Source organism: Diaporthe batatas, assembly GCF_019321695.1.
Source record: "Diaporthe batatas strain CRI 302-4 chromosome Unknown Contig00005, whole genome shotgun sequence".
Taxonomy (NCBI): Eukaryota; Fungi; Ascomycota; class Sordariomycetes; order Diaporthales; family Diaporthaceae; genus Diaporthe; species Diaporthe batatas.
This window is the reverse complement of record NW_025408552.1, coordinates 2991015-3018231: the sequence shown is the minus strand read 5'-3', so window position 1 is coordinate 3018231 and position 27217 is coordinate 2991015. Positions and strand designations below refer to the sequence as shown.

The window sequence follows — 27217 nt, the reverse complement described above, 5'->3', positions numbered from 1 at the left end:
TCTGCACTTTCAGCTCACCAGACATATCTTCACAGCTCGTAAGTACCAGGCGTGTAGGTGATGTCCTTCACTGCCATATGTTCCAAGAAACTTGCTCTGTCTGGAATAAAAATATTGTCGGGCGCGACTCAGAATGGAAAATACACCTGGTCAAGGCGTCGTGGGATGGAATAAGTCATCTGTCAAATTGAGGTTGAAATGGAAGGCCGGAGGCTGGATCATGCTCTGAGCGGAAGGGAGTGAACCCTCTCCACCATAGGCTGTAAAATGATGGGGGAGGCTCGCCGCGCCAGGGCTCTTACTAATCACAATAACACAATCTTCGTTGCCTCCAAAATGGTTGATTTACTCGTGAACCCATGTTAAGGCTACACGTTGGTCGTGTAGGCCCAGGGTGGGGGTGATGCCACCGGCTCCAAGCCAACTGAACAGGCTGAGACGGTAGTTGATCCACACGACGGTGAGTTACTCATCGTTGTCCAACTTTGAGCCCGCAATGATGCCAGCCGGGCTCCCGCCAGAACTATTGGATCTTGATGTGAAGCCATCACCGCCCGGGCGTGTATCCATACCAGCTGGACGTGAGGTGCTACTGGTTGTGAGCTAGTAGGGCAATCAATCGTTCCCAGAGATCATCAAGACAGGTCAATACGTGCCTGGTTCTGTCTCTTTCTCTTAAAGATGTCGGTAGGCATACAAATATGAAGCATCAGACACGCCTTGGTCTGCCCTGGTTGGGAGAGCATGATTTGCTCCATTATTTCCATCGATACACCCTCCGACCCGACTGGGCAGTGAGCTCAATAGTCGACTGAGGGTACCATTGCATATAAATCATATATATTGAGCCGATGTTAACAAGCGAGTTGGTCCCTGAGGGAGGCCCACGTGAAACAGTGGGTCACCAGTAGGCTGCTCCGCGTATGGGACATTGGAGAATACATAATAGCCTCCAGATGCCTCTTCGACAGATCAACAGCGATTCATTCCTGTACACTTTGTAGTCCTAGGCATTTTATGCACATTCCTGGTGACCGTATAGATCTCACATCCCAGGTCAACCGACGGAGTCTGGGTCTGATTATTCTCCTGAGACGTGAAGAAACAGCCGCGCCCGTGCCAGTGTTAGCGGTGAGTGTGCACATGTGAGTGCGCGGGCCGGCGTGGTGACCTGGGAGAGAATGAGAGGAACCGTCAAAGTGGTCGAGGACGAAGGACGAAGCCTTTCAAAGCTCTGGTACGAGGAACTGCCGGATACATCGTCTGCAGACACTTATAACTACTCTAATATATACGTCAGGACGGAGGTCCGGTTTCCCTACAGTATACATGGTCCAGATCTTGAGAATGCCTCGGCCCCCACCCTCGTTTCAACTATTTTCGATCATTGAAAGCGTGATATTTGTCTGGTTTAATGTATCGAGCGTTGTTTAGTTGATATGGTGCGTTGAGCCCGACGACGTTTCCACGATAAATCGCGCTCCCACATAGAAGGATCACTACGCCTTGCTCTCTCAGCCTCGGCCGGAGTCCCTTTGTATTGTAGTTCCTTGCAGGTCGAATCCACAACGCCGGAATACGATACCATGCTGAGGGGCAAGTCACCCTCGCGGAATCGTCGGGGGGGGGGGGGAGTGGGCGGGTGTGGCACCGCAGATTGCCCTGCAGAGGCTACGTCGAACTGGTCGACAAGCTTCGGTGGGCACGGAGGTAGGCCACCGATGACTTTCCCGGTGTTTGTGCACCAGCGGCAGCGAGCAGGATCGAAAAGCCCATTGACTCGCAATTTGCTCGCTCGATTGACCCAGATGCCCGGACTGCATATTCCTGAAAGCAGGAGGCATAGACAGGGCGTCTCAACTCACCTCCCACCAGCTAGCATTGCCCCACGCAAACACATGCAAGCCAGATCGTATGCCGACCACTGAGAAGGCATCATCGCTTGCACTGAATTTCCAGACTGGAACGCGCAATGTCTCTCGAAATAAGCTTTCGATGTACTTGATCACTTCCTTTTCGGACGTCTGCGATACATCCTTGGCGGTGGTCCCTCCCGCTGCTTTTTCGGCACCGCCTTAGCCGTGAGGCTGTCCTCGTTTGGCAGGCCCACCAGCAACTCGTAAAAGTCGGGCGACTGCCACGAGTACTTGACGTAGTCGAACACCGCCTTGTCGATGGCGCGGTGAAGGGCCTCGCGTGCCTCGAAGAGTGTGTCCCGGGCTTGCTCGTGCGAGACGCCCTGGACCTCTGACCTGACGAGAACCGGAAGCCAGTCGTTGATGAGGACCTGGGCAGCTCCGGCCACAGGGGAGTCTTCGCCGCCGGGAAGTTTCAAGTCTTTCCCCAAGAGAACAGCTTCCCAGGTGGAGATGGGGGTGCGATAACGAGCACTGAGCGAGCTGTCCCGGGGGTCGTCCGTTATCCCAGTGACGACCATCATAGGACCAGCCCCCAATGTCTTGTGGAGCTGCTTCTGAGGCATATGAGCTTTGAGTGGCGAGTCTATGTACAATTGCCGGGAACCAATGCGTAGCTGCGGTGGTTGTCCAGGGGCTAAAGTGCCATGCCCAATGTGCGCGATATTCTCGGGGAAGCCCAGGACCAGGAGATGACGCAGGACGTTCGTCCTGTACGCGGTGCAGCTCAAGTCGCCGCCGTAGGGTTCTGCTCGTATCTTGAGCTCACTCTCCGGCACACTGATATGGGATGTTGTTTTTGGATAGCCCGCAAGACCGGCAGTGATCATGAAGCGTTCGATGGCCTCAGCAGAAGCACTGACAGAAGCTATTCCGTCAGGATCGTAAAGATCGAAGCGTCTGGCCACCGCTGCTACGTTTGTGGGGGCCGTCTCAGAGGGTTCTGTGGAGTGGTGTGATGCGGTCTGGCGACTTTTGTGGTCAGGTAATCGAGCATTGGTGGAAGGCGACGGGTCTTCGGTGTCAGGGTCGGTCTTGGGGATGCGTCTTTTCTTCTTTTCGAACCATTTTGCATCCCGGACCCGCTGAAATAACAAGAGCAAATCAGGATGATCTCCTACTATCGCTTCCCGGAAGGCGGGATCCCGGCTGCCGTCGTGTTCTTCACTCGGGCTGGCCTTCGTTCGGTAGATGGCATGCTTCCCCACCGCAGCAAGAACGATGGCGTGCTCTAAGCAGCGGAGACTTGCACCTACTATCAGCATCTTAGATGTCGATGGCGGGAAAGGCAAGGCGGCAAGCCATAATTCCAAATCCGGCATATCCTGTCGGGGTGCTACAACATGACCTCCCTCTTGTGTGGTCCTGCCGCGTACCAGCTGCTCGGGAGTTGTGCGGATGTAGTCGGTTGCTGCTGTGATGAATTGTTGTAGCTTCTCCAATCGTGGGCGATCGAGTACAATACTGGCCTGAAATGGATTCTCAGGGCTCATGGGCCACAAATCAGGATGGCCACTGATGATCTGATGGGCCAAGGTCAGGTCTTGGATACCTCTAGCGGAGTCCTTGGCTGCCGATGTCACAGGCACTCCAATCTGGTCGTCACCTGCAAAGATACGAGCCTCAAAAGCACCCGAGTATGATCTCGTTTCAAGCCTCTTGAGGGCGCCCTTGGAGTTGTAGGCGAACTGCCAATAACTCTGAATTATGTCTTTGGCACCTGGAAGTGAGAACTGGGCCTGTGGCCAAGACGACAGCTTGGCGACGACCTCGGGTGTTCTCAGTGCCAGATCGAGCTGGATAGCGGCAGCAACCTCGGCGAACACGACGCTTGAGCCGTGGCCCGTGACTTCAACGCCCAATTCCGCAACAGTTACGGTTGCAGTCCAGACCGATCCATGACCTACAGCAGTGGAAGACGGCGGCTTTTTGGTGACCCGGGGCAAAAGACCACGAGGAACAAGGTCCTCGAAGATGCTCAGCAAGAGATGCTCAGGACGCATGGTGGGCTCGCGCAAAGTTGAGGCTGGCTCCTGGACGATATTCTCAGTGGGCCGTTCAGGAGAAAGGGTTGAGAATAGTCTTTGTTGTGGTGCCCTGCTGACACGGGGGCTTGAACGTGGACATGATGGTCCAAGTAGAGCCTTGTGCCCAAGCTTCTGAGGCGGTCGAGAGGCAGATAGAGAGGATATTTGGCGCCAAGTCAGGGGCCAGCGTATAAGCCATCTCCTAGGCACGCTCATCCTCAGTTTCATGCTCAGCCGGAGCCCAGATGTGGCCTGTCCCTAATCTGATCAAGTTAGCATTATTTTCTGTGAGTAGCGACGAGGTTTGGAAATAATACCCTCAGCTGTGGCATGCCATGTCCTATGGTCGCGCCCCAATCGAGAGCAACGGATGCTGAAGCGGTGCCGCAGCGCACACTAACTGAGAGGTGTGCTGCGAGGCTCAACGGGTGGATGCATGCTTTGAGAGTTTGAGCTGCAGAGCTGCAGGTGTACCCACCCCACCTGCCAGCCCTGCCTGCCAGCCCACCTTCGGGACCCTGGACGCTCCAGATGTCGTGCGATGATCCCTGCCCCGCCGTGCCGAGTACCTAGCGAGGACCTTCCCGCCGCGCCAATCGCCAATCAGCTCACTGGCAAAAAGTCATTGATGAGCTGATCGACCCGGTCTTTCGAGAGTGCCCGAGAATCGGGCAGGCCCTTTCGACTTTCGTGATCCAGTGCTTCAGCGTCTTTCGAAATCATCCAATGGGCCTGTGCTCTGGAAAGACACTGCTTCTGAAGTCGCATCTCTGATCCGGCGGCCATGGCATTTCTCCAGCCAGCGCCAATCCGCCGTGCCGGCCTGCGAGGGCTGGCCAACCAGCTATCGCGACTGTCGTCGCCCTCGTCCTCCTTCTCAACCTCCTTCTCGACCTCGACCTCGACGGCTGCCTCGCCCTTCGTCTGCCGCCAGTGTCTCAGGACCACCGGTCAGAAAACACCTGCAGCTCCCTCTCTGATTGCCTCCCTGGCTCGCTCCCGGACCATCCAACAGCTCCAGCGCCCGCTCTCTTCTCCGGCCCGATCTCTCAACACCACCGCCAACAAGAAGAGCACCGTCTCTCCAGCTGCGAGTCTCGAATATGCCGCCGAGCCGGCCTCCGGATCCAACGACAAGTCCAATTCAAAGAGCTCTTCTTTCCCAGATACCAGCTCCAAGTCTGTCGCCTACTGGCTGCTGGGCAGTGCCGCCAGCGTCTTTGGCATCGTCGTCTTTGGTGGCCTGACCCGCCTGACCGAGTCTGGCCTGAGTATAACAGAATGGCGTCCCGTCACCGGCTCCCTCCCTCCCATTTCCCCCGAGGACTGGGAGTCCGAATTCGCAAAGTACCGCGCCTCGCCCGAATACGTCAAGCTGAACCCGCACATGGACCTTGACGAGTTCAAGAAGATCTACTTCATGGAGTGGACCCACCGCCTCTGGGGTCGCGTCATCGGCATGACCTTCGTGCTGCCCACCATCTACTTCATCGCCCGCAGGAGGGTCACCAAGCGCATGGCCTGGAACCTCGTCGGCATCTCCGCCCTGATCGGCTTCCAGGGCTTCATCGGCTGGTGGATGGTCGCCTCGGGCCTCAAGGACGACCTGTTCGCCCCGGGCGCCCACCCCCGCGTCTCTCAGTACCGCCTGACCACCCACCTGTCCACCGCCTTCGTCTGCTACTCCTGGATGCTCCTCGCCGGCCTCTCCATCCTGCGCACCCGCAGGCTGCTCGCCGACCCCGCCGCCGCCTCCAAGCTCTCCAAGGTCCTGTCCAGCCCCGCCCTCGCCCCCTTCAAGCGCTACACCGCCGCTCTGACTGCCCTCGTCTTCGTCACCGCCATGTCCGGCGGCCTCGTCGCTGGCCTGGACGCCGGCCTGATCTACAACGAGTTCCCCATGATGGGCACCGGCATCACGCCTCCTCGCTCCGAGCTGTGGGACAAGTTCTACTCGCGCAAGGACGACGGCTCCGACCTCTGGTGGCGCAACATCCTCGAGAACCCCAGCCTCGTCCAGCTCGACCACCGCATGCTGGCCATGACCGTGTGCGCCTCGGTGCTGGCCCTGTTCGCGTACAGCCGCTCCCGCAGGGTCAAGGCTGTCCTGCCCGCCGACGCCCGCAAGGGCGCCATGGGCCTGCTGCACCTTATGCTCATACAGGTCACCCTGGGCATTAGCACCCTCATCTACATCGTGCCCACCCACCTGGCCGCCACCCACCAGGCCGGCGCCCTGGCCCTGTTGACCGGCGCCCTGGTCCTGGGGAGCAGGCTGAGGATCCCAAGGGGGACCATGAGGCTGGTCGAAAGGCAGCTCAAGACAATGCAGCAAAAGAAGTGATGTGTGCGCGGTAGACTTCTAGAAATGTTTTTTTTTCGGGCTACGCATAGCGTTGGATTTTCAGATTCATGACTCAATCTAGATATCTATGTAGATATGTGCGGCGACAGCCCACTGGCAGACATTGGTTGCCATTCCGTCCGAACCGGCAAAGTTCGTTGGGCACAATGAATCACATCTCTACTCCTCCAATATAAAGAGTTCAGCATCTCGGCACGCTTGATACGGTCGGTTGCAGTGATTGCCGATACAAACAAATCTGCCGAATAGTTACCGCATCTTGTTGATTTCATGTTAGACGCGGTCAAGTTGTGCTCAATTATCATATGGAGGTTCAAAGAGGCAATGGACTCAGACGGGCCGCCCGACCTTTATCAGCTGGCCCGACCCCGAACCGTTCTTCCAAGCAAGGCTTCTGATAGTTTATTCAAGTGTGGATCATCAGAAGTTACATCAAAAGAAGAGCTTACACATATAGCATTAGCCAATTCAACATACGATTTTAGGCACTGTCCAGACAACACATCTACTCTTAATGGCGGTTCATGTATCCTAGACAAGTACTCATAATCATGGGCAACATCAAGATCGACCACCATGCACTTATAGGGTATTGAAAGCGCGACGGGTTCTGGCAACAGCCCACCAATCATGGGAAGTGCCCGTGCCTACTTGTGTGCTGTGAATAGGTTAGCAAATATTCAGAAAAAAAGCACGGTTCAACAACCACTCACCAATTCCCTCGACCGGCTTCGGCTCAACATCAACCACCTCAGCCGCAGGCTTGTCCTTCTTGGCCCCCTGCTCGTCCTTCATGAAAGGGAATGCCTGCACCTCCCTGATGGCGTAGTTGTCTGTCAGGAACATGACGAGGCGATCGATACCCAGGCCCCAGCCACCAGTAGGCGGGAGGCCGTACTCGAGCGCCGTCAGGAAGTTCTCGTCCACCGGCTGGGCTTCATCGTCACCCTGAGCCTTCTGGTTTGCCTGCTCCTCGAATCGCATCCTCTGGTCGAAGGGGTTGTTCAGCTCCGTGTAGGCATTGGCAATCTCCTTCTTGCACACAAACGCCTCGAAACGCTCACACACGCCCTTCTTCTCTCTGTGGTACTTGGCAAGTGGGGACATCAGCTCGGGGTGCTCGAGAATGAATGTCGGGTTGATGCACGTCTCCTCGATGAACTCTCCAACCAGCTTGTCCAGCATGCGTGCGTTGGTCAGCGGTGGTGGGCATTCGACGTTCATCTTCTTGAGAACCTTCTTGAGGAACTCGCCAGTCTCGGCTGTGTGCATTTGCTCGTAGGGCGGGAACTTCTCGCCAGTGACACGCTCCAGCTCCGGAAGCATTTCCACGCGTCGCCATGGCGCCTCCCAGTTCACGTCGTAGGTCTCGCCGTGCTGGTTGGTGAACTTGGTCTTGTAGCCGCCGGTAAGGTGCTTGACGAGACCCGAGACAAGCTCTTCTGTGATCTCCAAGACGTCGTAGACATCGGCATATGCCCAGTAGAACTCGACAGACGTGAACTCGGGGTTGTGGGTCAGGTCGATTCCTTCGTTTCGGAAGTTCTTGCCGAGCTCAAACACCTTGCCAAACTGACCGACAATGAGCATCTTGAGGAACAGCTCAGGTGCAATTCGCATGTACATGTCCAGGTCGAGATCGTTGTGGTGGGTGATGAAGGGCAAGGCAGTGGCGCCACCCGGAATGGCAGTCATCATGGGAGTCTCGACCTCCAAGAAGCGGCGGTCGTTGAAGAAATCTCGAATGTACCGGACGATCCTGGAGCGGGTCCACATAGTCTGGCGCGAAGCGTCGTTGAAGAGCAGATCCAAGTATCGCTGACGGAATCGCTGCTCGTGATCCTTGAAGCCGTAGTGTTGTGTGGGCAGCATGTGCAGGGAAGGGGCGAGCAGGATGACCTCTGACGCGAAGATGGAGAGCTCGCCCTGCTTGCCCTGCTCGATGAGCTTCTTGGGCGCAGTGCGGCCTGGGTATCCGATGACTCCAATCACGTCACCTCTTTGCAGGTTCTCGTGTTGCTTCTCGAATGGGGTGGTGCCCTCGGGGACGTTCTCGGCCTGGCACATGATCTGGATGTTGGTGCCGATGGAAACGGTATCAGCGGCGGTCTTGAGGTCGTAGAAAATCAGCTTGCCGAGAGATCTTCGGTTGTAGATCCTGCCGGCAATCTGAAGCACCTTGGTGCGGTCGACATCCCCAGACTGTGCGGTTGGATGGGTCAGCTCTAGCCTGATGATATTTAGGACTCGTCGGGTCTCACCTTGAGGTGGTCATAGTCCTTGACGAACTGCTTGTCGTCGTAGGTAACGTGGAACTTGTGGGGGTAAGGATTGGGGCTGTTGGACTCGAGAAGCGCCTTGATAGCCTTGCTTCGGTTCTCGTAGTACATTCGAGGGTCCAGCTCCTCCTCGTCTTCCTTCTTCTTGGAAGCAGCCTTGGGAGGGGCGGCGGCGGCCTTCTTGGCCTTCTCCTCGTCCCTTTGGCGCTGCTTCTGTCGCCTCTTCAGCTCTGACTTGGACACCTATGCGCGTGAAACTGGTGAGCTCCCATCCCATCCCAACAGGGCAGTGCGAATGGCCGAGACTGGGCACTTATTAGCAACCATACCTTCTCTCCGGTGACCTCGTCGAGCCAGAGGTTCTCGAGCTGCTCAGTAGGAGGCGCAGGGGCCTTGTCGCTTGGTTCTCCGGCCATCTTGTCAGATTGCTGCAGTGGGGTTTGTCAATTGTTTGTTGCCGGATTCCAAGGCGACCAAGAAATCCAGTCCTCGTTTTGTACCAACGCGGGGTGACTCAGGAAATTTTGTCAGTAGTGACTCGATTGAACAGGGGGTTCGCAACCGCGGGGCTTATCTTATCAGAGCACCAGAGACGCAAGACCTGCCCCACCCCTCCAAAGCTCTCCACTGCAGAGCCTCCCATACTATCTCACACAGCAGGGCTTTAGTTCTGCATCGTTGAATCTGAGCCTTATTAGCTAGCACTGACTTCTTAGTTGCTCTGCCCAGCTGTCCTCTGGTCTCTGCCAAACTGGACCTCGTATCTACCAAGTGCCTCCCCCATCCTGAGCAAATTTTGTTGGATTGGCTCTCAATGTGCATCCAGAATTGAGAATGAAACGACTTTTGACTAATTCTATGAGAACACTCCTTTATCTATTTGTTGAAAACATCGTGGTTTACTTTGGACAAGACGACTACAGACTTGAAAGCTCCTGGTGACGATCATAGAGTTTCCACACCACCCGCATCTGGAACGCCAAAGAATATTAGGTGAATCAGGACGTCGTGCAGGCAATGTCTGTTGGTGATGCCGTCGTTGAGACACTCAAATTGTAGACAGTCAATGCTTGACTGTGAGGTGTGAGGATGGGCAAGCCATCATCACCCTTCAACAATGTGAAGGATGCATTGCCACTGTAATATCCGTCAGCAACTCTGTTCTAATGGCAACTGTCTGTTTCACTTACTATGCCTGAGAACAATTCCCCGGGGTGTATATTGTCTGAATCACAATGTTTGCCATGTATGTCTTGGAGTCTGCCGCCTCGCCCACAACTTCGGAGCCACGGATCAAATGCCACCATGCCTTGTTGCCATCAACCGGAAGAAGAGCCTGCTTAACCCCCAGCATGGCATTGTACCCTTTGTATGTGTTGCCTGCGATTATCAGTTCGCCGTCCGTGGTCCAGAAATCGGTGAATGTATTTGTTGCCGTCTTGTCCTCGGAGATGCGGTAATACCTTGGGCAGGACAGTCAGCCTACATCAGGCTCGTTGTTGAAGTTCCTAAGCTTCTACTCACTCCTCGACAAATGTAGCGAATCCCTCGTCGACGCCAACTCCCGCTTTGTAAGGGCTCATGTCCACTGCACTGGCCAGACTGGCAGCGGAAAGGATGAAGACGGTTGTTGGCTTCATATTGAAAATTCGTCTTTCCTGACAACAGCTGTCGAACACCTCAAATTTTGGATTGATTGGAATCCCATTCACCCATCAGTGATATTGAACAGGTGGAAGCAGTATTTAAGTAAACCTGGCAAAGCAGGAGATTTCAAAGTTGTATCTAATCTGGTCTCCTTTTCCCAGGCTAACTGATTTCGTTTTTATTATCCCGTATACTTTCGAAGAGGTACACGGCTTCCTCCGCTAAAGCAGGCTTAACCGGTGATACTATTCCCATTGTGAACCTTAATAAATGCATGGTATGACTCGGCACTGCCACGCCCAGGTTCAGGCCAGGCTAGCCAACCCCTTTTTTCACACAGCATTGGGTTAAATGCCTACCAAAATTTACATACTGGATTCTCTTACTTTGAATAAAATTTATTTTCAAGCTGTAGCGGCATTAGATTGGTGATTTAGGAGAACTGCACAGTCTAACTAGACTGTGTTTTGCATTTTCATGCATCATATGTGATATCAAGTAAACAGGAGGTGCTCATGATATCTGTGACTTGAAATCTATTAGTAGAGGCAATCAACAAATGGTAGTAACATGGGTGAAAGTAGATGTTCATATAATAGCATGCTTCCTCGGCCCACAAGCTAGTGTCTAGGCTTGAGCTAGTAGGGTACCTATTTTTGGAGGCATGCTTGAAGTCGTATCACAAACAATGCAGTGATTAGACTTGTGTGCACTGTTCCTATTTAGAGATCTCGGGACGTCTTCAATTTGCAAAGACGTCATGGCGCCTTGGAAATTCTTGATTCGCAGTGATTTGGATAAGCCCATTTCAACTTTCTTGTACCCTTGAGAATTGACTGACGTGTCTCTCACCTGGAACAAACAAGCAATTTTCTTAGAGCCTACAGAACGGAACTAAATATTATGAAGAAAACCTTTTCTCAGCAAGAAGATGATAAGAGGAATCTTGTGACAAGAACGTTAGTATAATTTAATTATATTGTGAGTCTTACTGAGATAATTTTGTTCTTAAATATAGCTTCCGGCCACTTCAACCAAGTCTTGCGGGCAAGTTGAATATGCAGGCCTTAGAACCTTGGAAGCCTATGCCTGTGCCCTTTCTCTTTCCTCTCACACTATTAGTTAATACGTATGTAGGCAGCCTGTTTGACTTACCAACCTCCAATACGTGGTCCCTCCATACAATGAGAGGCGGACACTCAGAGACCCAGTATTCTTTTTGAAAAAAAATAAGCAAAAGAAAAAGCATACAGGAAAACGGCAAGTACCTATCTAAAGGAGATATGTGTCAGAAAGAAGCTTGCCATCCTGTCAAGAGCCGAGTGAGAAGACTAGAATAAGACGTCACCGACGTGGCTGACTGGATCGGGATCTATCCTTGGATGAAGCATCCAACTGGCTCTCGACATACGCATATGTGCACAGGCTAGAGTGAGACATGTGTCACCAAGAGTCCGAGACTAATACTTAAGTAGCCCGAGACCGAGGTCGCGAATAGATATCACACAGCGATTTGTGATTCTAGAATGAAATTAGGCAATAAATTCAAGATAAAACCACGGTTTGAACATATTCCCAGGCGCTTCAAAACATTTCATGTTATGCGAAGAAGGGCTGCTACGGGCAGGCTGACTATTACGGAGTACATGACAGCAATACACGCGAGTATAAAGGCAGGAACAAAAGTGCCCAAGGGCATGCCTTAATTAGAGCGTCATTGAAATATATGCCACTTGAATTCTATTTACATCTATATGAGCCGACCTCATATGCATACATTCGGGCCAGCTTCCAACGCCTTCGCGACCTGCTCAGCCACGACGTCGTGGATGGGATACGTCGGGTGCAGCGTGTTCAACCAGAAGTACTGGTTCACAGGCACACCACAGCTCTCATCAAAGCTGTCCCGCTCAGAAGTTCCGCTGGGGAAAAAAGAGATGTCAGTCATCATCACGAAAAAAAGGAAAGAACAGATAAAAAAAGAAAGAGAAACTCACTTCTCATAAGCCTCACAGTACCCAGTAGTATTCGTGTACCCGCTCGTCTGCGGGAAGCTGGACGGGTCATCAAGGACCTTGCCAAACACCGAGTTCGTGTCGACAGTCCACACGTTGACCTCAGAATGGTTGCCCTTAAGCGCCGCAGCCATGTCCCCGATCCTGCCGTTCCACGCCCCGATCGCGGCCCTCTCCTGCTCGGCCGCGCCCTCGACGCCCGACCCGGTGATGAGCGGCGAGCGGTCGACGGGCGGGACGTTGAGGAAGACAAAGTTGCGGCCGCCGGCCTCGTACATGGTGTCGACGAGCCCGGAGTACACGTCAAAGATCTTGGCGTACAGCGCGTCCGTGGCGTCCTCGCCGTTGTAGTACGAGTTGCCGACGTCGTTGATGCCGATCCACACGGCGAAGAGCGTGTCCTCGCCGGCCCACTCGGGGGCCCCCGGCGCGCTGGGCGACGCCCCCGTGTACCCGGGGACGAACTCGTCCAGCACCTGCTGCTTGACGCTCAGCACAGTGTCCTCGTACGGCTTGACGAGGGCCGAGTCGATGGTCGCGCCGCCGTAGGCCAGGTTGTACGTGAGGAACTCGGACGAGTTGTACTTGACGGTCAGGTAGTCGATCCAGTTGGGCCCGTTGGAGGAGGTATATCCTGGGTAGGATGGGTTACCAAATGGGTTGCCTGGCTGTGGGTACGGCTCCTGGGTGAAGTTGAAGCCGGTCTGCGTGTATGAGTTGCCGAAAACGAAGGCATGCTTCAAGCCTGAGAAGCCTGCCCACTCGGTCGTGGCCGCACAGGTCGCATTGGGGGCGGACTGCCGAGACGAGATGGGGGAGGCTGCTGCCCCGGCGGCGAGTGGGAGGACGTGCGTGACAGGCTTCATGGTGATTTATGAGCCGGAGGTGAGGGTCAACGTAGAGCAGTACTCAGAGGTCAAGCAGCCAACTATGGGAGAGGAAGGTCGAGTAAGTTCTTTATAAGACGTTCTCTCGCACCAGTCAGCCCTCGGCACTTTCTTGTCTACACAACCTACCCAGCCGCAAGCGAGGCCTGCAATGTAGCTTCCCGAACGCCAAGGAGCGAGAGCAATATATACTCAGGAACGGGCTGGATACCCACTGCCCGTCAGATAGAAACGAAACCCGGGCGATCGCCTCCCCCCGGCCCAATGCGACACTGGGGCGGCATGGGCCACATGGGCCACATGGTCAGGAAAGCGGGCCAGAGTTGGCGATCCGGAAATCTCGCTAGGATGGAGACACTCCGGCCAGGGCCCTGCTGCAAGTAGTAGTGTATGGAGGCAAGGAGGCAAACGGCCCCGCAACAAGGAACCGACTCGGGGGTCGGAAGGGGTGTGCGTCACACAAAGTCAGGTCGCCCCATAACACCATGACGCGCCGGTCAAGTGTAATGATGAGCACATTCTCTCCGATGCCAGTGTGTGTGTGTGTATGGCTCGCGGTCGACCGGAAGTTTATGCCTCTCTCAAGTGCCTCCTGTAGACCACAGGGGCGGAGAGCAAGAGCGCGCGACCTTGCTCGCAGCATTCGTGGAAATTAGTCCGGACTTGGGGCATTGAGTTATGTGGGGGTGGGACCCGGGGTTGAAGGTAATGTTGAATGTTGATAATAAGGAGCGTCACGTGGGCGGAGGAGACCACTCCGCGTTGCAACCAGCTAGCTCCCGCTAGGAGCACCGACGGGAGATGATGAGACTTATGCGTGAAGTGAGGGTAAAAAAAAAAAAAAAAGAGGCTCTCACGACACGCATTCTCGCATTGGCGACAAGCTCCAGTCGGCAACCTGACAGGTGCTACAGTGCACAAGGGGACGACGATTGTTGGGTATTTTTGTGTTTTAATTTCTTGATGCGTCGCCCCCGACAGAAATCATTGTACAGCTTTGAGGTCCCCCAATCTATATAAATCTGTGATATTCAAGGAACAGGCAAAAGATCATATCGTCATAAAAGAAACCTTCCTGGTTCCCCAACATGATGGCTTTCCCGGCCACACCTGGGCGGTAGGTGTGAAGATGCAGATTCGTCATCTCTGAATTGCAAATAGATATCATGAAAACATGGCTCTCCCTCTCAAATTATAGGACGGCTGGACTCCCAATGGTTCAACGCCAGGCGCCTCTTCCGACAGCTCCCCGGGCTCAGGTCAGGGTTGCCAGCATGGCCTTGACGATTCCAGGAGGAGGGCCTAAAGCACAGAAAAAGAGTCAGCCGCTGTTCGGACCAGGACGGTGGAAAGAACATCGCGCACCGCACCTTTAACGATACTTCGGCACGCTGATGGACATCCTACCTTTCTTGTCCTTCTCGATGCGCACCCCGCGCCGCGGCTCCTCGATCCTCTCCACCTGCTCCTCGTACAGCACAAGCTCCCCGCTGCTGAGCCGCTCCGCCTTGACCAGCTCGCGCTCGCCGTGGCGCTTCCGCTCAAGCTGTCGCTCGAGGTCACGGATCTCGTGCCGTATGTCCCGGTCGGAGCGCGAGCGCGAGCGGTGGCGTTCTGACCTGATCAGTGCACCCGCGCCGACGGGAATTTCCTCGGAAATCTCTTCGCGCCGGACGTCGACAATGTAGGGCGTGCGGGACGTGTGCGTCGTTCCAGATGTGGTCGTGGTGTACGACCGAGCGGGTGAGACGTCACGGATGACGGTGGTCTTCTCCACCACCTCAGCAGCTGGAGGTGGGGGCGGTGGCGGCGGCGCGTGGAACATGGGAGGTGGTTGAGCAACTGGCGGCGGCGGCATCATGACGGGCGGCGGCGGACCATGCATCATCGGAGGGGGGCCGTGCATCATCGGAGGTGGTGGTGGTGCATGCATAGATGGGTGATGCGACGGCGGCGGTGCTGGCGCATGGATGATGGTCTCCTCCCGCCTCTCTTCAATAATGTTGCCCGCCTCGGACCGTCCGGCGGTAAGTTCAAGCTCGCCTGTGATGTAGGGTCAGTCGACGGCTTCCTGCTGGCGCAAGATGACCTGGGAGACTCACTCTTCTTGTAGTCCTCGCTGAGCTTGAGCAGGTCGTCAATGTTTTCCTGGCCGAGGGCCTTCAATACAACAATCGTATTACCCTGCGTAGGGGCGTTAGCACTTGTTGCAACTCGGCAGACGTGTGCAGATACACTTACCTCCTCAACGAATGGGTAACCCAGATCGATCAACGCGCGCTTGGAAGCGAGGCGAGCTGGAATGCGGGTCTTGCCCTTCTTGGGATACTCGCTCTTGACAGTGACGGTGGTGCCACCGCTGCTGCTTCCTGAGCTACTGGTAGTGGTGGATGAGCGAGAGCTGCTGCGCACGGTGCTGCCACGGTGGCTGCGGGTGCGACTGGACCTGTGAGTGTGGGCCGAGGGGCTGTGGTCTCGCCTCTTGGTGCGGATGATCTCCCGCTCGCGCACGCGCTCTGGGTAGGACCGGTACTCCTCGTCGCCATAGTAGTCTGGGTCGCTCACACGGATCTCGTCGAAGGAGTCGCGCTCGGCAAATCTCCTGGGCGGGGGCAGGGCGCGGCTGCGAGGCAGCGGGATGGGCTCATAAGGCCTGGGGCGGAATTCCTCGCGCCTCGCAGGCGGGCCGTATCTCTCCCTCTCCTCCTCCTCGTAGTGGTATCCTCTGGGCCGCCTGTCAAATGTGTCGAGGCTGGATTGTCTGCGGAGGAATGCAGGCCTGTTTGGCGGGGAGGGGCTGGACACCCTCTGCCTCTCGCGCTCAATCACGACACGACGGTCGCGCTCGAGATCGGCTGGAGGTGAACGGTGGCGTGAGAACCTTGGCTCGGGCTCGTCGTAGTAGACCTTGCGGGAGTCGCGGATGACCACCTCGTCTTCAAAGGGACGTCTCTCCCGGCGCTCGTAACGCTCGTCAGCCGAGTGTTCGCGGTATTTTGTGCCACCTCTGTGGTAGTGGTCGTCTTCTTCATAATAGCGGTCTCGGTCACGATCCCGCTCGTACATGAAGCGTTCGCGGTCCCAGGTATTGCGGGACATGGCTGCAGGCAGGCGGCGGGTGCAGCGAAGCGGCGGACGGGATCAACGGTGAGACCAGTAGGTCGGGATGGCAACCACAGTAGCGCGCTGGAGAAACGTTCTGACGGGGGAACGTTAAGCTTGAAGGCAAAATGGCGCCGAAATCCGATGCAAATCAAGTCGCCTGGGCCAGGGACAAGCAGGGCGCCTTCGAAGAGATTGATGTTGTTGTTGAGTGGGGGAAGAGAGTATTGCAGGTCGAGTCTTGTCGAGTCGAGGACAGGACGGGACAGAGAGAGTTGAGAGTGTCTCAAAAGTTGGCGCAGATGACGACAGAAAATGGAGGGGCTGATGGACTCGCCGTCTGTGACTGGGCCCCGGGACCGTTATCACTCACTCGCTCTGTTTTTCCACCCCTTCCTTGCCCGACTGGGGTACGACAGAACCAAAGGGCCGCAGCAAGCTAGCTGCAGCAGCAGGTGGGTTCGGCCTAGGCGGGCTGGGCTGGGCTGGCTGGGCTGGCTGGGCTGCGCCTACCACCGGTTGGTACCTTGGGTACTGGAGTACACAGTAGTGCAGGCAGACTGCCTGGTCGAGGGTTCACAAATGGGGTCCTGTGCCCTGGTGGGATGATGGTACCCGCTTATACGGATACTGGCTGCCTTCCGGGTCGCCTGGTGCTTGTGTAAGTTATTTCGAGTCTGATCTGGACCGACCTGGTCCAGTCTGTATCTTGGGCCGGTCACAGGAAGTCTGCACAGCAGAGGCCTGTGGGATCAATGCAGGGTCGAAATCGAACAGCCAAGTTCGGGGGGCGGGGGACTGTCCCTGAAGCTGCTGTGGATAGACGATGTATGTATTTATACGAATGGGGGCCTTAATGCTCGCTCGAAACCGGTGGCAGGCCAGACCAGATGGCCGCCGATATGCAAGCAGCTAAGAAATGACTCGACGAGGGCGGTTGGACGAGAAGCAGGCAGGTAGAGGAGAGCAACCGTCGCGAGCCTTGTGAGAAGTGCTAGCAGCAGCAGGAGTAGCAGGTGGGGGCTGCCTGACAGTCACCTCGTGGTGGAGATGGTACAATGTGCAGTTCCGTGGGCAGTGGAAGCCGAGTTCCTAGCCTGTGCGACAGGAATCACGGTGTCTCCAGGAGAAGTGGTCAGAGGAGGAGAAGCAGGCCGGGTGATGATGGGTCAGGGGGACAAGAGAGAAGAGGAGGAGGGAGGGATGTGTGTGTGAGTGTGAGTGTGTGTGTGCTTGTGTCTCCCAGGTCGTCCGTCACAAGCTCTCTCTCTCTCTCTCTCTCTCCCTCTCTCTCCCTTCCTCTCTCTTCTCTGCTTGCTTCCCTAAATCAAGTGAGCCCTGCCGGATCGCCGAATAATGTGGAGCAGGACAGATGAGGCTGTTGCTCCTTGTTGACCTGGTCAGGGTTTTGGCGGTTGCCCTCAGCGTGCGTACGAAGTAATGTGCAATGTCTACTGTATAATGTCTATATCTCAGAGGATGGGCCCGGTGCCGGTGCAGGTGCAGGTGCAGACACACAAGACACAGATGCAGATGGCCGGTCAGTCGACGGTCCCGAATGCTGCTCTTGCTCTTGTTCTCCCCCCCGGGTGTGTGTCTCAAGACAAGCCCAGAAAAATGGTCTAAAGACATCAAACAGTGATGGGGTGCATGCAAATTGTAAATCCAAACTCAAAATCCGGGGGCTGGATCTCGATGGGTCCCCCGATCCTGGGCCATGTCGATGTCGGTCTGTCAGTTTCCTATTTGGCATGGCTGCCTTGCCTGCTGTGCTGCGGTGGAGCTCACAGTAGTGCCCACATCTGCCGTGGGCCTCCCTGGCCTCCTTGGGCCGCTCCACTCCCCTCTGCCACCGCCTGGGACGTGTCCAGCTCCAGCAGGGGAGGCCCAGGCAGACCGGTAAGAAGCCTTGTGGGTGTTGAAGATGGGACGTGTTAGTGGGTGGCGCCTGTCCCGTATGGGCCGACTATCTCGTCCAATCTCCCCCACCAATGCTGTCTCGTCTCGACCTCGACCCCTCCAAGCAGGCATCTCCTGTCCTCGTCCGGCTTTTTCTTTTCATTTTCAACCACACTTATTACCGTGGTCAGGCACACATGTTCTCATGGCCCAATATCACTTTGCTCCCTCTTCCGCTGCCCACTTTATCTTGTTTTTTTCGGCCCCTTTCCCTCGGGCTCGCCAGTCGGGCAGCATCTGCAAGCATCATTCCAGAGTTCGCTCCCCACTTGTCCTGGGTTTCTCGGTTTCTCGTTCCCGTCAAGGGCTCTCCTAGTATACCTAGGTACGTGACAGTAGCCAAGGTGCATGTTCATGAGGACAAGACGTGCTTGTCGTCCCGACGCAATGTTGTGTGCTCTGTGCCCAGTGCCCAGTGTCCAATGTCTACTACAGTAGTGCTGTCTGCCTGTCTTCTCCGCAGTAGGCTCAACCTCTTGACCGCTCTCCGCCACTCCTCACCAAATCATGAGTGATGAGTGACAGACAGCCTGACAGCCCAGGCAAGTGTCATGTGTGATGACGTTTGGGGCTAGAGGTGCATTGCCGGACCTCGTCAGCTCGTCTGGGACCATTGGGCGCCCAAGTTTGACCACTCACCTCACCCACTCCCACCCAGACGCTAGTATTGGCCGTTACCCTGCCCAAGAGGTGCCCAATCGAGAGAGACAAAGTCTGCATGGTTCTAGATCTATCCTTCTCCCTCCGACCACCACCACCAACTAGGCTTGCCTGCCATTCGGCACAGGCCGGTCGAGCACTCTGATCCTGCTCTTCTCAAGGACCCTGTACCACTTATGGCACCATGTGGAGGAATGTCGCTTGTACATCCTGCTCCAACCGTGGCTGGCACACGGCCGCGCCGCCGGCCTGCAGAAACATTCAATGAAAGGTCTCTCGGTCCGTCCCGGTCACCCAGGCTCGACCCCGGTCCCAGGAGGCCGGGTAAGCCACCAAGGACGGCACGTTGTCTTGCTCCCGCTGGTTGCTCTACACAAGCCCTGAAGCTCGTAATGTATGCTTGTACAAAGCCGGCTGTACACAGCCTGCCTCTAAGGGGCGAACAAGTGCACTATCACCACTCGCCTACCTAGGTATTGGGTTGGTGTTCGGATGCCGATGAACCTGCCCTCTTGCTAGTCACCAAACTCTGTAAGGCATATCGGATACACTTGTCCCCAGAGAAAAGTTTAGAGCCGTCTGGCAGAGTCGCTCGGATTCTATACATTATTCCGAGGCATCGTGATCGAGTCAGCTTGACGAAGATCTTTTAAGAATTCACATGTTGCGGATCTGTGCATTACTTACTACCTGGTTCGCCATCTTGACAAGCGACCATCTGCCGAGCTGCCAACCCTAGGTGCCTAGTCAGCGATGAGTGGCCACCTGAGTCTATCTCAGAGGCGTCTGCTCATCGCACCAGGTAACGAATTGGAAGTTGGAAAGAAAAGAGCTGGCGCTGGTGCTGTTGTCTCTGTGTGATTCTTATTGCTGAAAACATTGCAGCTAAGATGTCAGAACACTTCGAGGACCTTGGGAGACTTGCAGGCTGCTAAGTGAGCGACGTTGTTTTGGACATGGTCAACACTTTCCAGTGAGCAGACGGCAGCTGTTCTCAGATGAGGAGGTGTGAGCATCATGTTTGACTCTGCCAGGCTTGCAGATGCCGGGACTGAACTTGTGTGTACTCTCTGCCAGTGGAAAGCACCGTCTGCAGGTAACTGGCCAAGCATTCACATGGACCACGGCCATTGAGAAAAAAAGCTCGCAGTTGAGCTCGGACTCTCCAAACATACCCTAGGTATCACGGCTTGAAACCGCCTCAATTGCGATCCTATTGACGCCTCCTGCCGAGATCTCATTGGTCCAGGGAGACCACTTGAGCATTGCTTTGCAATGTAGCTATTGTCTTCACACAACAATGGCTACACCGCGTATGATTGAATTATTCAATACCCAACTAGTATTGTTCAAGCCGGTTCAATTAGATACGTGAGGGCACTGTGTCTTCCAGCATCTGCTCTTCTCTTGACATACAAATTGCTCGCCCTTTCCTTTCAACGCACCAGCTCTCCCTGTCACAGCCGACTTGTAACACCACGTCCCGTCGTCTTGGAAAGCTGACATCGGCTTCGCTTGTTAACACCCGTCCTCCCATTTCTGCTCTGTCGACGTGAACGCTCCGCCACGACCGAAGTTCCGCATACAGGACACTGTCAATCAAGATGAGCCTCGAGCGACCCAAAGATTCACGCTTGGACCCTCGCACAACCATCCGTTGGTCAACTGTCCTCGTGCATGGTCACCCCTCATTCAGACACTAACAATATGCCAGCTTCACCATACGACAAGGATGAATCTCTGGTCAAGATATCCTCCGCAGGTGACATGGGCTATGGTCTCTTTGCCGTCAAAGACATGCCTGCCGGTACACGCATTCTTTCCGAAACACCTCTCATCACCGTGCCAGGAGCGCACAAGGACCGCTCACTCGCCGAGAACGTCGCCGCTGTCTGCAAGGAGGTCATAAGAGTCAACATCGACACACATTATGATCTGTTCGATTTCTCTAGGCGCCTCAAGTGTGACCAGCAAATCATCGAGGCGGTCGAGAACTTCTTCAAACAGCCAATGCCCGCACACCTGCTCTCCTGGTCCGTTAAATCGTTCTCGAAGATCTTTGCTTTCTACCAGGGTCACGCAGTTGACCTGCCCGGTAAAGATGCGAGTGCATTATTTTATCGATACTCCCGCATCAACCATTCCTGCTCGCCAAACGCTCAAGCGTACTACGACCCTGCCAAGCAACGCCATCAAGTCCAGTTGGTCAGGGATGTCAAGGCCGGCGACCAGATCTTTGTCTCGTACATCTCTGGCACTGAATTCCCTCGAGAACTCCGGCATGCCAACATCCTTCTCGACGGCCACAAGTTTGTCTGCGACTGCACCTTGTGCAACAGCCAGGAGGCCGAGGCCGTCTTGAAAAGAATCCCCGACTTGTACCGGGAACTTTCTGACTTTCGGAACAGGGTCTACAGCTACGGGAGACCCCAACAAGCCAACTCGGCCTCGATTCCGCGGAAGGAGGCCCTCGGGGCGCTCTCCAAGGTAGAGGAACTGCTGGGCATCCTCCGGCACCCTTCCGTCGACGTGCTGGGCCCGCCCCTCAGCCTCGCACTCCAGCTCTGCATCTGGCTTCAACGGGAGCTCGGGAACATCAGAGCAGCCGCCGCGTACGCGAGAGAGAGGCTGGCCCTGCATGCCCGTCTCTACGGTTTCGACGCTGATGATGTTCTTACCTCCGACTTCGCAGCTGGAACGCTGCGTGTACTGGAGAATGAGCTCTCTCGCATGGAAGCTGGGGCTCCCTGGGGGCTTTACTTGGTGCCCGTGGGTCTGGGAGAGGATTGAGAGGCTTAGGGAACTCTGATGGGGAAAATCTCGCAGACTGTGGTTGATTGTTTTCTGGGATACTGGGGCCTGCTTACCATGAGTGGCTTCCGGTAGCATGAGTATGGGAGATTCCTCTGGTGGCTCATCTCACTCACTCAGAGTCCAGCTATGACATAGGCCCTTGTCCATTTGGCTTTTGTGACTTTGAGTTGAAACATACCAGACAGCTGGTCTCCAGTTCTTGGGGTGTGCCCCAAAGCATAACTATGCAGACGACTATCTCACCAGATGAGTACCAATTTGCACTGACTCGTTTCCGACGAGGACAGCATTCACAGATCATATTAAGAATATTCCCAAACGGGAATTGGTCTCAGAATGGGACAAATTACAGTGCAGACTGTAAATGGAACCTCAAATGTTGCTTGCTGTGATCTCTGTGCCAAGGTGGTCTGGCCGTGGTGGTCTGACCTGTGTAGCCTCAACCTCGTGCCACACAGACATAGGAAACCTTCTATAGGACAGTTTTTTACGGCTACTGCAACTATCAGTTGCCAAACTGACAATTTTTGAATGGGGCTGTGTCGCTGTAATGATGTTTGTGAAAGTTCAGCATAAGGGTCACAACTTGCTAGCATGTTCAAGTGGCCATTGGGATAGCACCCAGAAAGGTCAATTATGAGAGCGTCTGATTTTGAACCTCATTAACTACTGAGAAGCATGGCTCTCAAGTGCTCTTCCAATAGCACAAGCTCCACAACCGTGGAGATCTCGGGATGACACGGCAGGAGATGTATTTAGCTCCAAAACCAATACGTCCAGGTAGGGTAAACCCAGCCCATCTGAACTGATCAAAATGAAAAGCCAGTGCACGCCCAATCAATCAGACGCCAGAAGGAGGTTTCTGGCATGGTATGATCAGGTACTGTCGCAGGTGGCATTGAAGACACTACCGTTGTAGGGCTTCTTTCCGTGTCTGTAATTTTATCGCAACGTCAGATGATACCCCTAGAATGAGGAGAACTCATAATGCACCAGAAAATCCCAGCTCAAGTTCTGTGGTAAACCATGTACTTACACGTTGCCAGGGGGAGAGTATGCCGCAACCACAAAGGTTCGGTTCTCGCTGTTCGTTGCACCGGCCATTCCCAGGCAAGTGGTGCCACACCACATCATCTGGGCTGTGAGGTTTCGTTCATGTTAGCTAGATCCATAACAAGGGAGCACCTCCTGTTATCCTGTAGATGTGTTTCTGTAGAGGCACTCACTGTAGGGAGAGTACCCGAGGAAGTCACCACTGGGTATGACCTCGCCATGGTAGTGGGTGTTGTCTGCCCAGAAAGCCAGAGTCGCCTGGTAGAAGGCTCCAAACTGGTGAGGGGTACCAGGGGACAGGTAGACCACCTCCAGATTGTAGTACGCCTCGTGGGTTGCGCGAGTGGTGAAGTTTATGGGGGTTCCAGGTATGTCGGCCGACGAAATCCAGTCAGCAGCCACTTGGGCGATCTCGGTGAGGTTGTCGGACCAGTGGAGAGGGGGAATATTGGACCTCTCACGGAAGAAGTTGTGGAGGGCCAGGGCACCGTCCTTGTCGCCATCGGTGACCGATGTGTTGTTGAAGTAGGGAGGGACGAGCTGCGCAAGGACACCAGCGGCCAGCATGGCTGCGGACAAGATTGAATACAGCATGGCATGCATCTTGAGGGTAAGTTTGGCAGTTTGTAAATCAGAAGAGAGTTTTGTGACAACAAGCCAGGTTGAATGGTATTGCCTTTGAGGCGAGAAGGATGCTGAGTCTGATTGGTGCTGGGGGTAGGGAAGGTGGTGTGGGTAGAGTCAAGATGTTGAAGAATGAACGCGCCCTAAGACTCCAAGCTTGTCAGACAAACACAAGCCTACCAAGGTACCCAAATACCTGGGGATCCACTGCACGAAAACAGGCCCTAAACAGGGGTGGAAATTTTGTACTGATTTTCTGGAGCGTGCCCGTAATTGCTCAACTGATTCTTTCTGTTCCTTTGGTCTCTGAAGGGACTCATCAGCCTCTGATATTGCCCATTGCCTCTTTGGGAATTGAGAGGGTTGTAGCACCAAGGAGAAGAAGAGAGAAAAATACCTGATCACCCTTGTTCTTTGTCGCATTCTCTTCAAGTCTGCCTGTGCATATGTTCCTACTTTACAATGAGTTCCTGCTTGAACAACTCAATGTTGATCCCAGTAAAAGCCTCCCAATGTGTACCAGCCAAGGCCCAGGACATGCAGTCTCAACAGACTTTGGATGTCAACATTCTTGTGACTTCTACCTGTCCATTAGGATTGATGATCGGCCAATATTTGTCATACGGCCATTTCTGCTATTTTAGCGGGTCAAGTCGTTACCCAGGTGTTGATGGGATCTCTGTAAAGTGGAATCGTGGCAAGTGAAGAATTTCTTGCTTGACAGGAAACTGTGGTCATATGGACTCGCAAGAGTTCTGCAGTAAGCAAATTTTGATATCCTATGACATTGCTGATCCAACTAATTCTCCAGGCTCATCTTCAGATCCTCCAAGAACCTTGTGAGATTTGATCAAGCTACAGTGCCTTCCCCATCTCCCGAATTGGGGTCCCGAATTCCACAAGTCGTATCCGGACGGTGAGTATCCAAAAGCCAGAAATAAATAGGGCTTACGTGATCAAATTAAGTCGTGAAGATCATAAGCTAAATGCCGTCCTACAGATCTGCCGTGTTCACTTTCCTATCAAATTGGACAAGCTAGAAACAACTTTTCGTACAACACCCCGCTCGCACTTGCAAATGGTAAGCTTACTCAGTTCGAACACTCCGCAAGGGGGCGGACCACCTTCAGACTTGTCAAATCGAATAAAAACTTGGCACATTCTGGGCAAATGCTTGTTCACCTAGAACGCACGACTATGGCCGCATACTCAGCATAGGAAAAACACAACCCAGAACGCTCTCAACGGCAGACACTGTACCATCATGTCCTCATCCTTGTCCCTGGTCTTCGGGCCAAGCTCTCCACCTCTCTGGAACAAGACAGTGGCAGATCTGATCCATGAACAAGAGTCCAAGTATGCCGATCGGGAAGCGGTTGTCGTGCCTTGGCAGTCTGCTCGTCTTACCTATGGCAGACTTGGGCAACGCAGCGCCTTGCTAGCCAAGGCTCTCCTGGGCGGAGGCTTCAAGCGTGGCGACTGCGTGGGTATCATGGCTGGGAATTGCTACCAATATCTAGAGATATTCCTCGGAGCCGGGCGTATCGGCTGCCCCGTCGCTGTGTTCAACAACACATTCTCGCCTCGAGAACTGAAGGCGATGATAGAGCGGACCGGTTCGTATGATTCCAAGCATCCAGATATCACAACATGTGCTAATTACGAATACCTAGATTGCAAGGGGATTTTCATTGCACCAGAAGTTGGCAACAGAAACCTGCAGGGCCATTTGCGGATGATTACGGACGCTCCCCGAGGAGAACTTCCAATCCGCCTCCTAGTTCTTCTGGCTGAAGTTCTGCATCCCATGACGGGAATCAAGTGTCAGACCTACGATGAGTATATGGCTTCCATCGAGGCTGGTTTCGTGAGCGACTCCCTCTTAAGCAGGGCCGAGAGCAAGGTGGCACCTGCGGACGTAGTGAACTTCTCATTTACTTCAGGTGAGGCTCAGTCTCCCTGATGCTGAGGTTCAACCAAACATGCTGACCCGACGAATAGGTACAACTGGACTCTCAAAAGCAGCCGCACTCACCAATAAGTCCGTCCCTCCCGTCCACGATGAAATAGTCCTGTTGATCTAACATCGTATCACTCTTCAAGCAACATAATTAATAATGGCCGCTATCTCGGCCTTGCGATGCAACTCACGGAAGAGGACGTGTTGTGTTGCCCTCCGCCGCTGTTCCATGCCTTCGGGCTCGTTATAGGTTTCCTGACCTCGTTCTGCCACGGCAGCAAGATTGTTTTCCCAGCACCGACATTTGACGCAAATGCGGCCCTAGACGCTGTTGTGCAGGAGAAGGCCACGGCACTACTGGGCGTGCCATCCATGTTCTTGGCTATCCTCGAGGAACTCAAAAAGACTCCCCGGCGCATCGAGGCGGTTCGCACCGGGATAGCCGGAGGCGCGGCAGTGCCGCCGGTCCTGATACGTCGTCTGGAGCGGGAGATGGGCCTCCCGCATCTGCTGACGGCGTACGGCATGACCGAGACCGGTCCGGTGAGCTTTGTCACCTCGATCGAGGACACGCGGAATGGAGTCCTCGGCACTGTGGGGCAGGTACTCCCACACTGCGCCGGCAAGGTAGTAGATGGCGAAGACAACATTGTGCCACGTGGGACGCCAGGCCATATCTGCACGAGTGGACATGGGCTACAGAAAGGATACTGGGGGGACAAGGCCCAGACAGCACAGGCTATGAGACCGGACGCGGAAGGGGTGGTGTGGATGTATACTGGTGACGAAGGGTTTCTTGATCAAGCTGGATACATGCACATCACCGGGCGAATCAAGGATATAATTATTCGAGGTAAGCCATTTCTGTTACTGGTGGGATCGCCCGAAATCATTTTGCTGACTGCAGACATGATACTTGACACAGGCGGAGAGAACATCTCGCCTATCGAGATTGAAGGCCGTCTTGCAGAACATCCCGACATCAAGGAATGCTGCGTTGTTGGCCTGGAGGATTCCCTGTACGGCGAAGTGGTGTCCTGCTTCTTGGGAAGTGCTGGAGCAAGACGACCATCTGACAATGAGATTCGATCTTGGGTGAAGGCAGAAATGGATCACACCAAGGCTCCTAGTCATATTTTCTGGCTTGGAGAACCTGATGTTGGCGAAGAACTGCCCAAAACTGGTAGCGGCAAGTACCAGAAGCATTTGATACAAGCCAAAGGCAATGCGTTGTTGAAGAGTCGTGGAATCTGCGCCAAGTTATGAGCGGGCCACGGAGGAGGTAAAATCAAAGGTTATGGGTGCAACAGGTTTCGGAATCAATTCCTATTGACTCATGCTCATGCTCTGTAACAATTGAATACATCTGAGCCTTTGGCAGCATGTCTGATGAGACTTGGAGCGGGCCTTTTTACGGATGAGCCTTTAGCCGGCCATCTAGGAAATGGCTGATGGGGGGACGAGTAATGATCCAGCGCACCGGATTCGGATATTTATTCTTTAGAAAAGCGGAAAATGGCTTTACTGTTGAGTGAGAGTGCACAAGTCAAGTTGAGGGCTCAATTGATACCCCAGTCATTGAACTGAGACACTGAATTGCACAGCGGCGGGGCGCCAATGAAGATGCAGTGACGATCCCTGGACACGAAGTGCATCAACATGGACGATGCTCAACTTTCTGACACAGAGTCATCTTACGAGTTGTAAACACACTGCACTCAAGAGGCAAACAATCACATGGGTTTCAAGAAGTGCCATCTGTGACCTCACCTCTACCAGCTTCACTTGTGCTCGAACAATCTTGTTGTTGCTGCACTTTTCCAAGAGGCGTAGGCTGGCAAGGAGACTTATACAATAGCCTGCTGGACAAGGCGCTTCCTCTTCGGGAACAGGCCTTTCGGGGCAGCCA

The 27217-nt window shown here is 54.3% G+C and overlaps 9 protein-coding genes across 9 annotated transcripts; 3 read left to right on the top strand and 6 right to left on the bottom strand.

Moving 5' to 3' along the window:
• Positions 1–1318: 1318 nt before the first annotated feature.
• Positions 1319–4348, bottom strand: KVR01_005312 (uncharacterized protein). The gene is made up of 2 exons (XM_044786392.1): positions 4261–4348; positions 1319–4206 (listed from the first exon to the last, which is right to left on the bottom strand). Exon 2 carries the CDS (start codon positions 4169–4171, stop codon positions 2006–2008), a length of 2166 nt encoding a protein of 721 aa, XP_044645757.1. The 5' UTR covers positions 4172–4206; positions 4261–4348; the 3' UTR covers positions 1319–2005.
• A 192-nt stretch (positions 4349–4540) lies between these two features.
• KVR01_005381 (uncharacterized protein) lies at positions 4541–6641 on the top strand. Its single transcript, XM_044792813.1, has one exon. The coding sequence runs from the start codon at positions 4728–4730 to the stop codon at positions 6285–6287; it is 1560 nt and encodes a 519-aa protein (XP_044645826.1). The 5' UTR covers positions 4541–4727; the 3' UTR covers positions 6288–6641.
• A 46-nt stretch (positions 6642–6687) lies between these two features.
• KVR01_005551 (lysine--tRNA ligase KRS1) lies at positions 6688–9103 on the bottom strand. Its single transcript, XM_044782982.1, has 4 exons — positions 8917–9103; positions 8570–8830; positions 7022–8510; positions 6688–6966 (listed from the first exon to the last, which is right to left on the bottom strand). The coding sequence occupies exons 1-4, from the start codon at positions 9001–9003 to the stop codon at positions 6956–6958; spliced, it is 1848 nt and encodes a 615-aa protein (XP_044645996.1). The 5' UTR covers positions 9004–9103; the 3' UTR covers positions 6688–6955.
• A 436-nt stretch (positions 9104–9539) lies between these two features.
• On the bottom strand, positions 9540–10227 carry KVR01_005466 (uncharacterized protein; the record flags this gene model as incomplete). The annotated part of the gene is made up of 3 exons (XM_044788690.1): positions 9540–9724; positions 9778–10050; positions 10112–10227. 3 exons carry the CDS (start codon positions 10225–10227, stop codon positions 9586–9588), a joined length of 528 nt encoding a protein of 175 aa, XP_044645911.1. The 3' UTR covers positions 9540–9585.
• A 1772-nt stretch (positions 10228–11999) lies between these two features.
• KVR01_004898 (uncharacterized protein) lies at positions 12000–13270 on the bottom strand (the record flags this gene model as incomplete). The annotated part of the gene is made up of 2 exons (XM_044781224.1): positions 12232–13270; positions 12000–12156 (listed from the first exon to the last, which is right to left on the bottom strand). The coding sequence occupies exons 1-2, from the start codon at positions 13113–13115 to the stop codon at positions 12000–12002; spliced, it is 1041 nt and encodes a 346-aa protein (XP_044645343.1). The 5' UTR covers positions 13116–13270.
• A 798-nt stretch (positions 13271–14068) lies between these two features.
• On the bottom strand, positions 14069–17968 carry KVR01_005311 (uncharacterized protein). Its single transcript, XM_044790799.1, has 4 exons — positions 15378–17968; positions 15239–15320; positions 14544–15179; positions 14069–14438 (listed from the first exon to the last, which is right to left on the bottom strand). The coding sequence occupies exons 1-4, from the start codon at positions 16233–16235 to the stop codon at positions 14392–14394; spliced, it is 1623 nt and encodes a 540-aa protein (XP_044645756.1). The 5' UTR covers positions 16236–17968; the 3' UTR covers positions 14069–14391.
• Positions 17969–20654: 2686 nt separating this feature from the next.
• KVR01_005323 (uncharacterized protein) lies at positions 20655–21647 on the top strand (the record flags this gene model as incomplete). The annotated part of the gene is made up of 1 exon (XM_044788342.1): positions 20655–21647. The coding sequence occupies one exon, from the start codon at positions 20655–20657 to the stop codon at positions 21645–21647; it is 993 nt and encodes a 330-aa protein (XP_044645768.1).
• A 900-nt stretch (positions 21648–22547) lies between these two features.
• On the bottom strand, positions 22548–23327 carry KVR01_005639 (uncharacterized protein; the record flags this gene model as incomplete). The annotated part of the gene is made up of 3 exons (XM_044789887.1): positions 22548–22605; positions 22708–22810; positions 22898–23327. 3 exons carry the CDS (start codon positions 23325–23327, stop codon positions 22548–22550), a joined length of 591 nt encoding a protein of 196 aa, XP_044646084.1.
• Positions 23328–24612: 1285 nt separating this feature from the next.
• KVR01_005542 (uncharacterized protein) lies at positions 24613–26574 on the top strand (the record flags this gene model as incomplete). The annotated part of the gene is made up of 5 exons (XM_044790874.1): positions 24613–24964; positions 25022–25291; positions 25350–25389; positions 25452–26161; positions 26234–26574. 5 exons carry the CDS (start codon positions 24613–24615, stop codon positions 26572–26574), a joined length of 1713 nt encoding a protein of 570 aa, XP_044645987.1.
• Positions 26575–27217: the final 643 nt, after the last annotated feature.

What these genes read in the sequence shown, in the direction of transcription:
- KVR01_005312 (XM_044786392.1), bottom strand. Translation starts at nt 4,171, where the DNA reads ATGAAACTGAGGATGAGCGTGCCTAGGAGATGGCTTATACGCTGGCCC.
- KVR01_005551 (XM_044782982.1), bottom strand. Translation starts at nt 9,003, where the DNA reads ATGGCCGGAGAACCAAGCGACAAGGCCCCTGCGCCTCCTACTGAGCAG. An exon ending in ACGAGGTCACCGGAGAGAAG is followed by an intron (nt 8,831 to 8,916) that starts GTATGGTTGCTA and finishes TCACGCGCATAG; the next exon opens with GTGTCCAAGTCAGAGCTGAA. An exon ending in AGGACTATGACCACCTCAAG is followed by an intron (nt 8,511 to 8,569) that starts GTGAGACCCGAC and finishes CCAACCGCACAG; the next exon opens with TCTGGGGATGTCGACCGCAC.
- KVR01_005311 (XM_044790799.1), bottom strand. Translation starts at nt 16,235, where the DNA reads ATGTCCCGCAATACCTGGGACCGCGAACGCTTCATGTACGAGCGGGAT. An exon ending in CAGCGAGGACTACAAGAAGA is followed by an intron (nt 15,180 to 15,238) that starts GTGAGTCTCCCA and finishes CCTACATCACAG; the next exon opens with GCGAGCTTGAACTTACCGCC. An exon ending in CATCGAGAAGGACAAGAAAG is followed by an intron (nt 14,439 to 14,543) that starts GTAGGATGTCCA and finishes TCTGTGCTTTAG; the next exon opens with GCCCTCCTCCTGGAATCGTC.
- KVR01_005381 (XM_044792813.1), top strand. Translation starts at nt 4,728, where the DNA reads ATGGCATTTCTCCAGCCAGCGCCAATCCGCCGTGCCGGCCTGCGAGGG.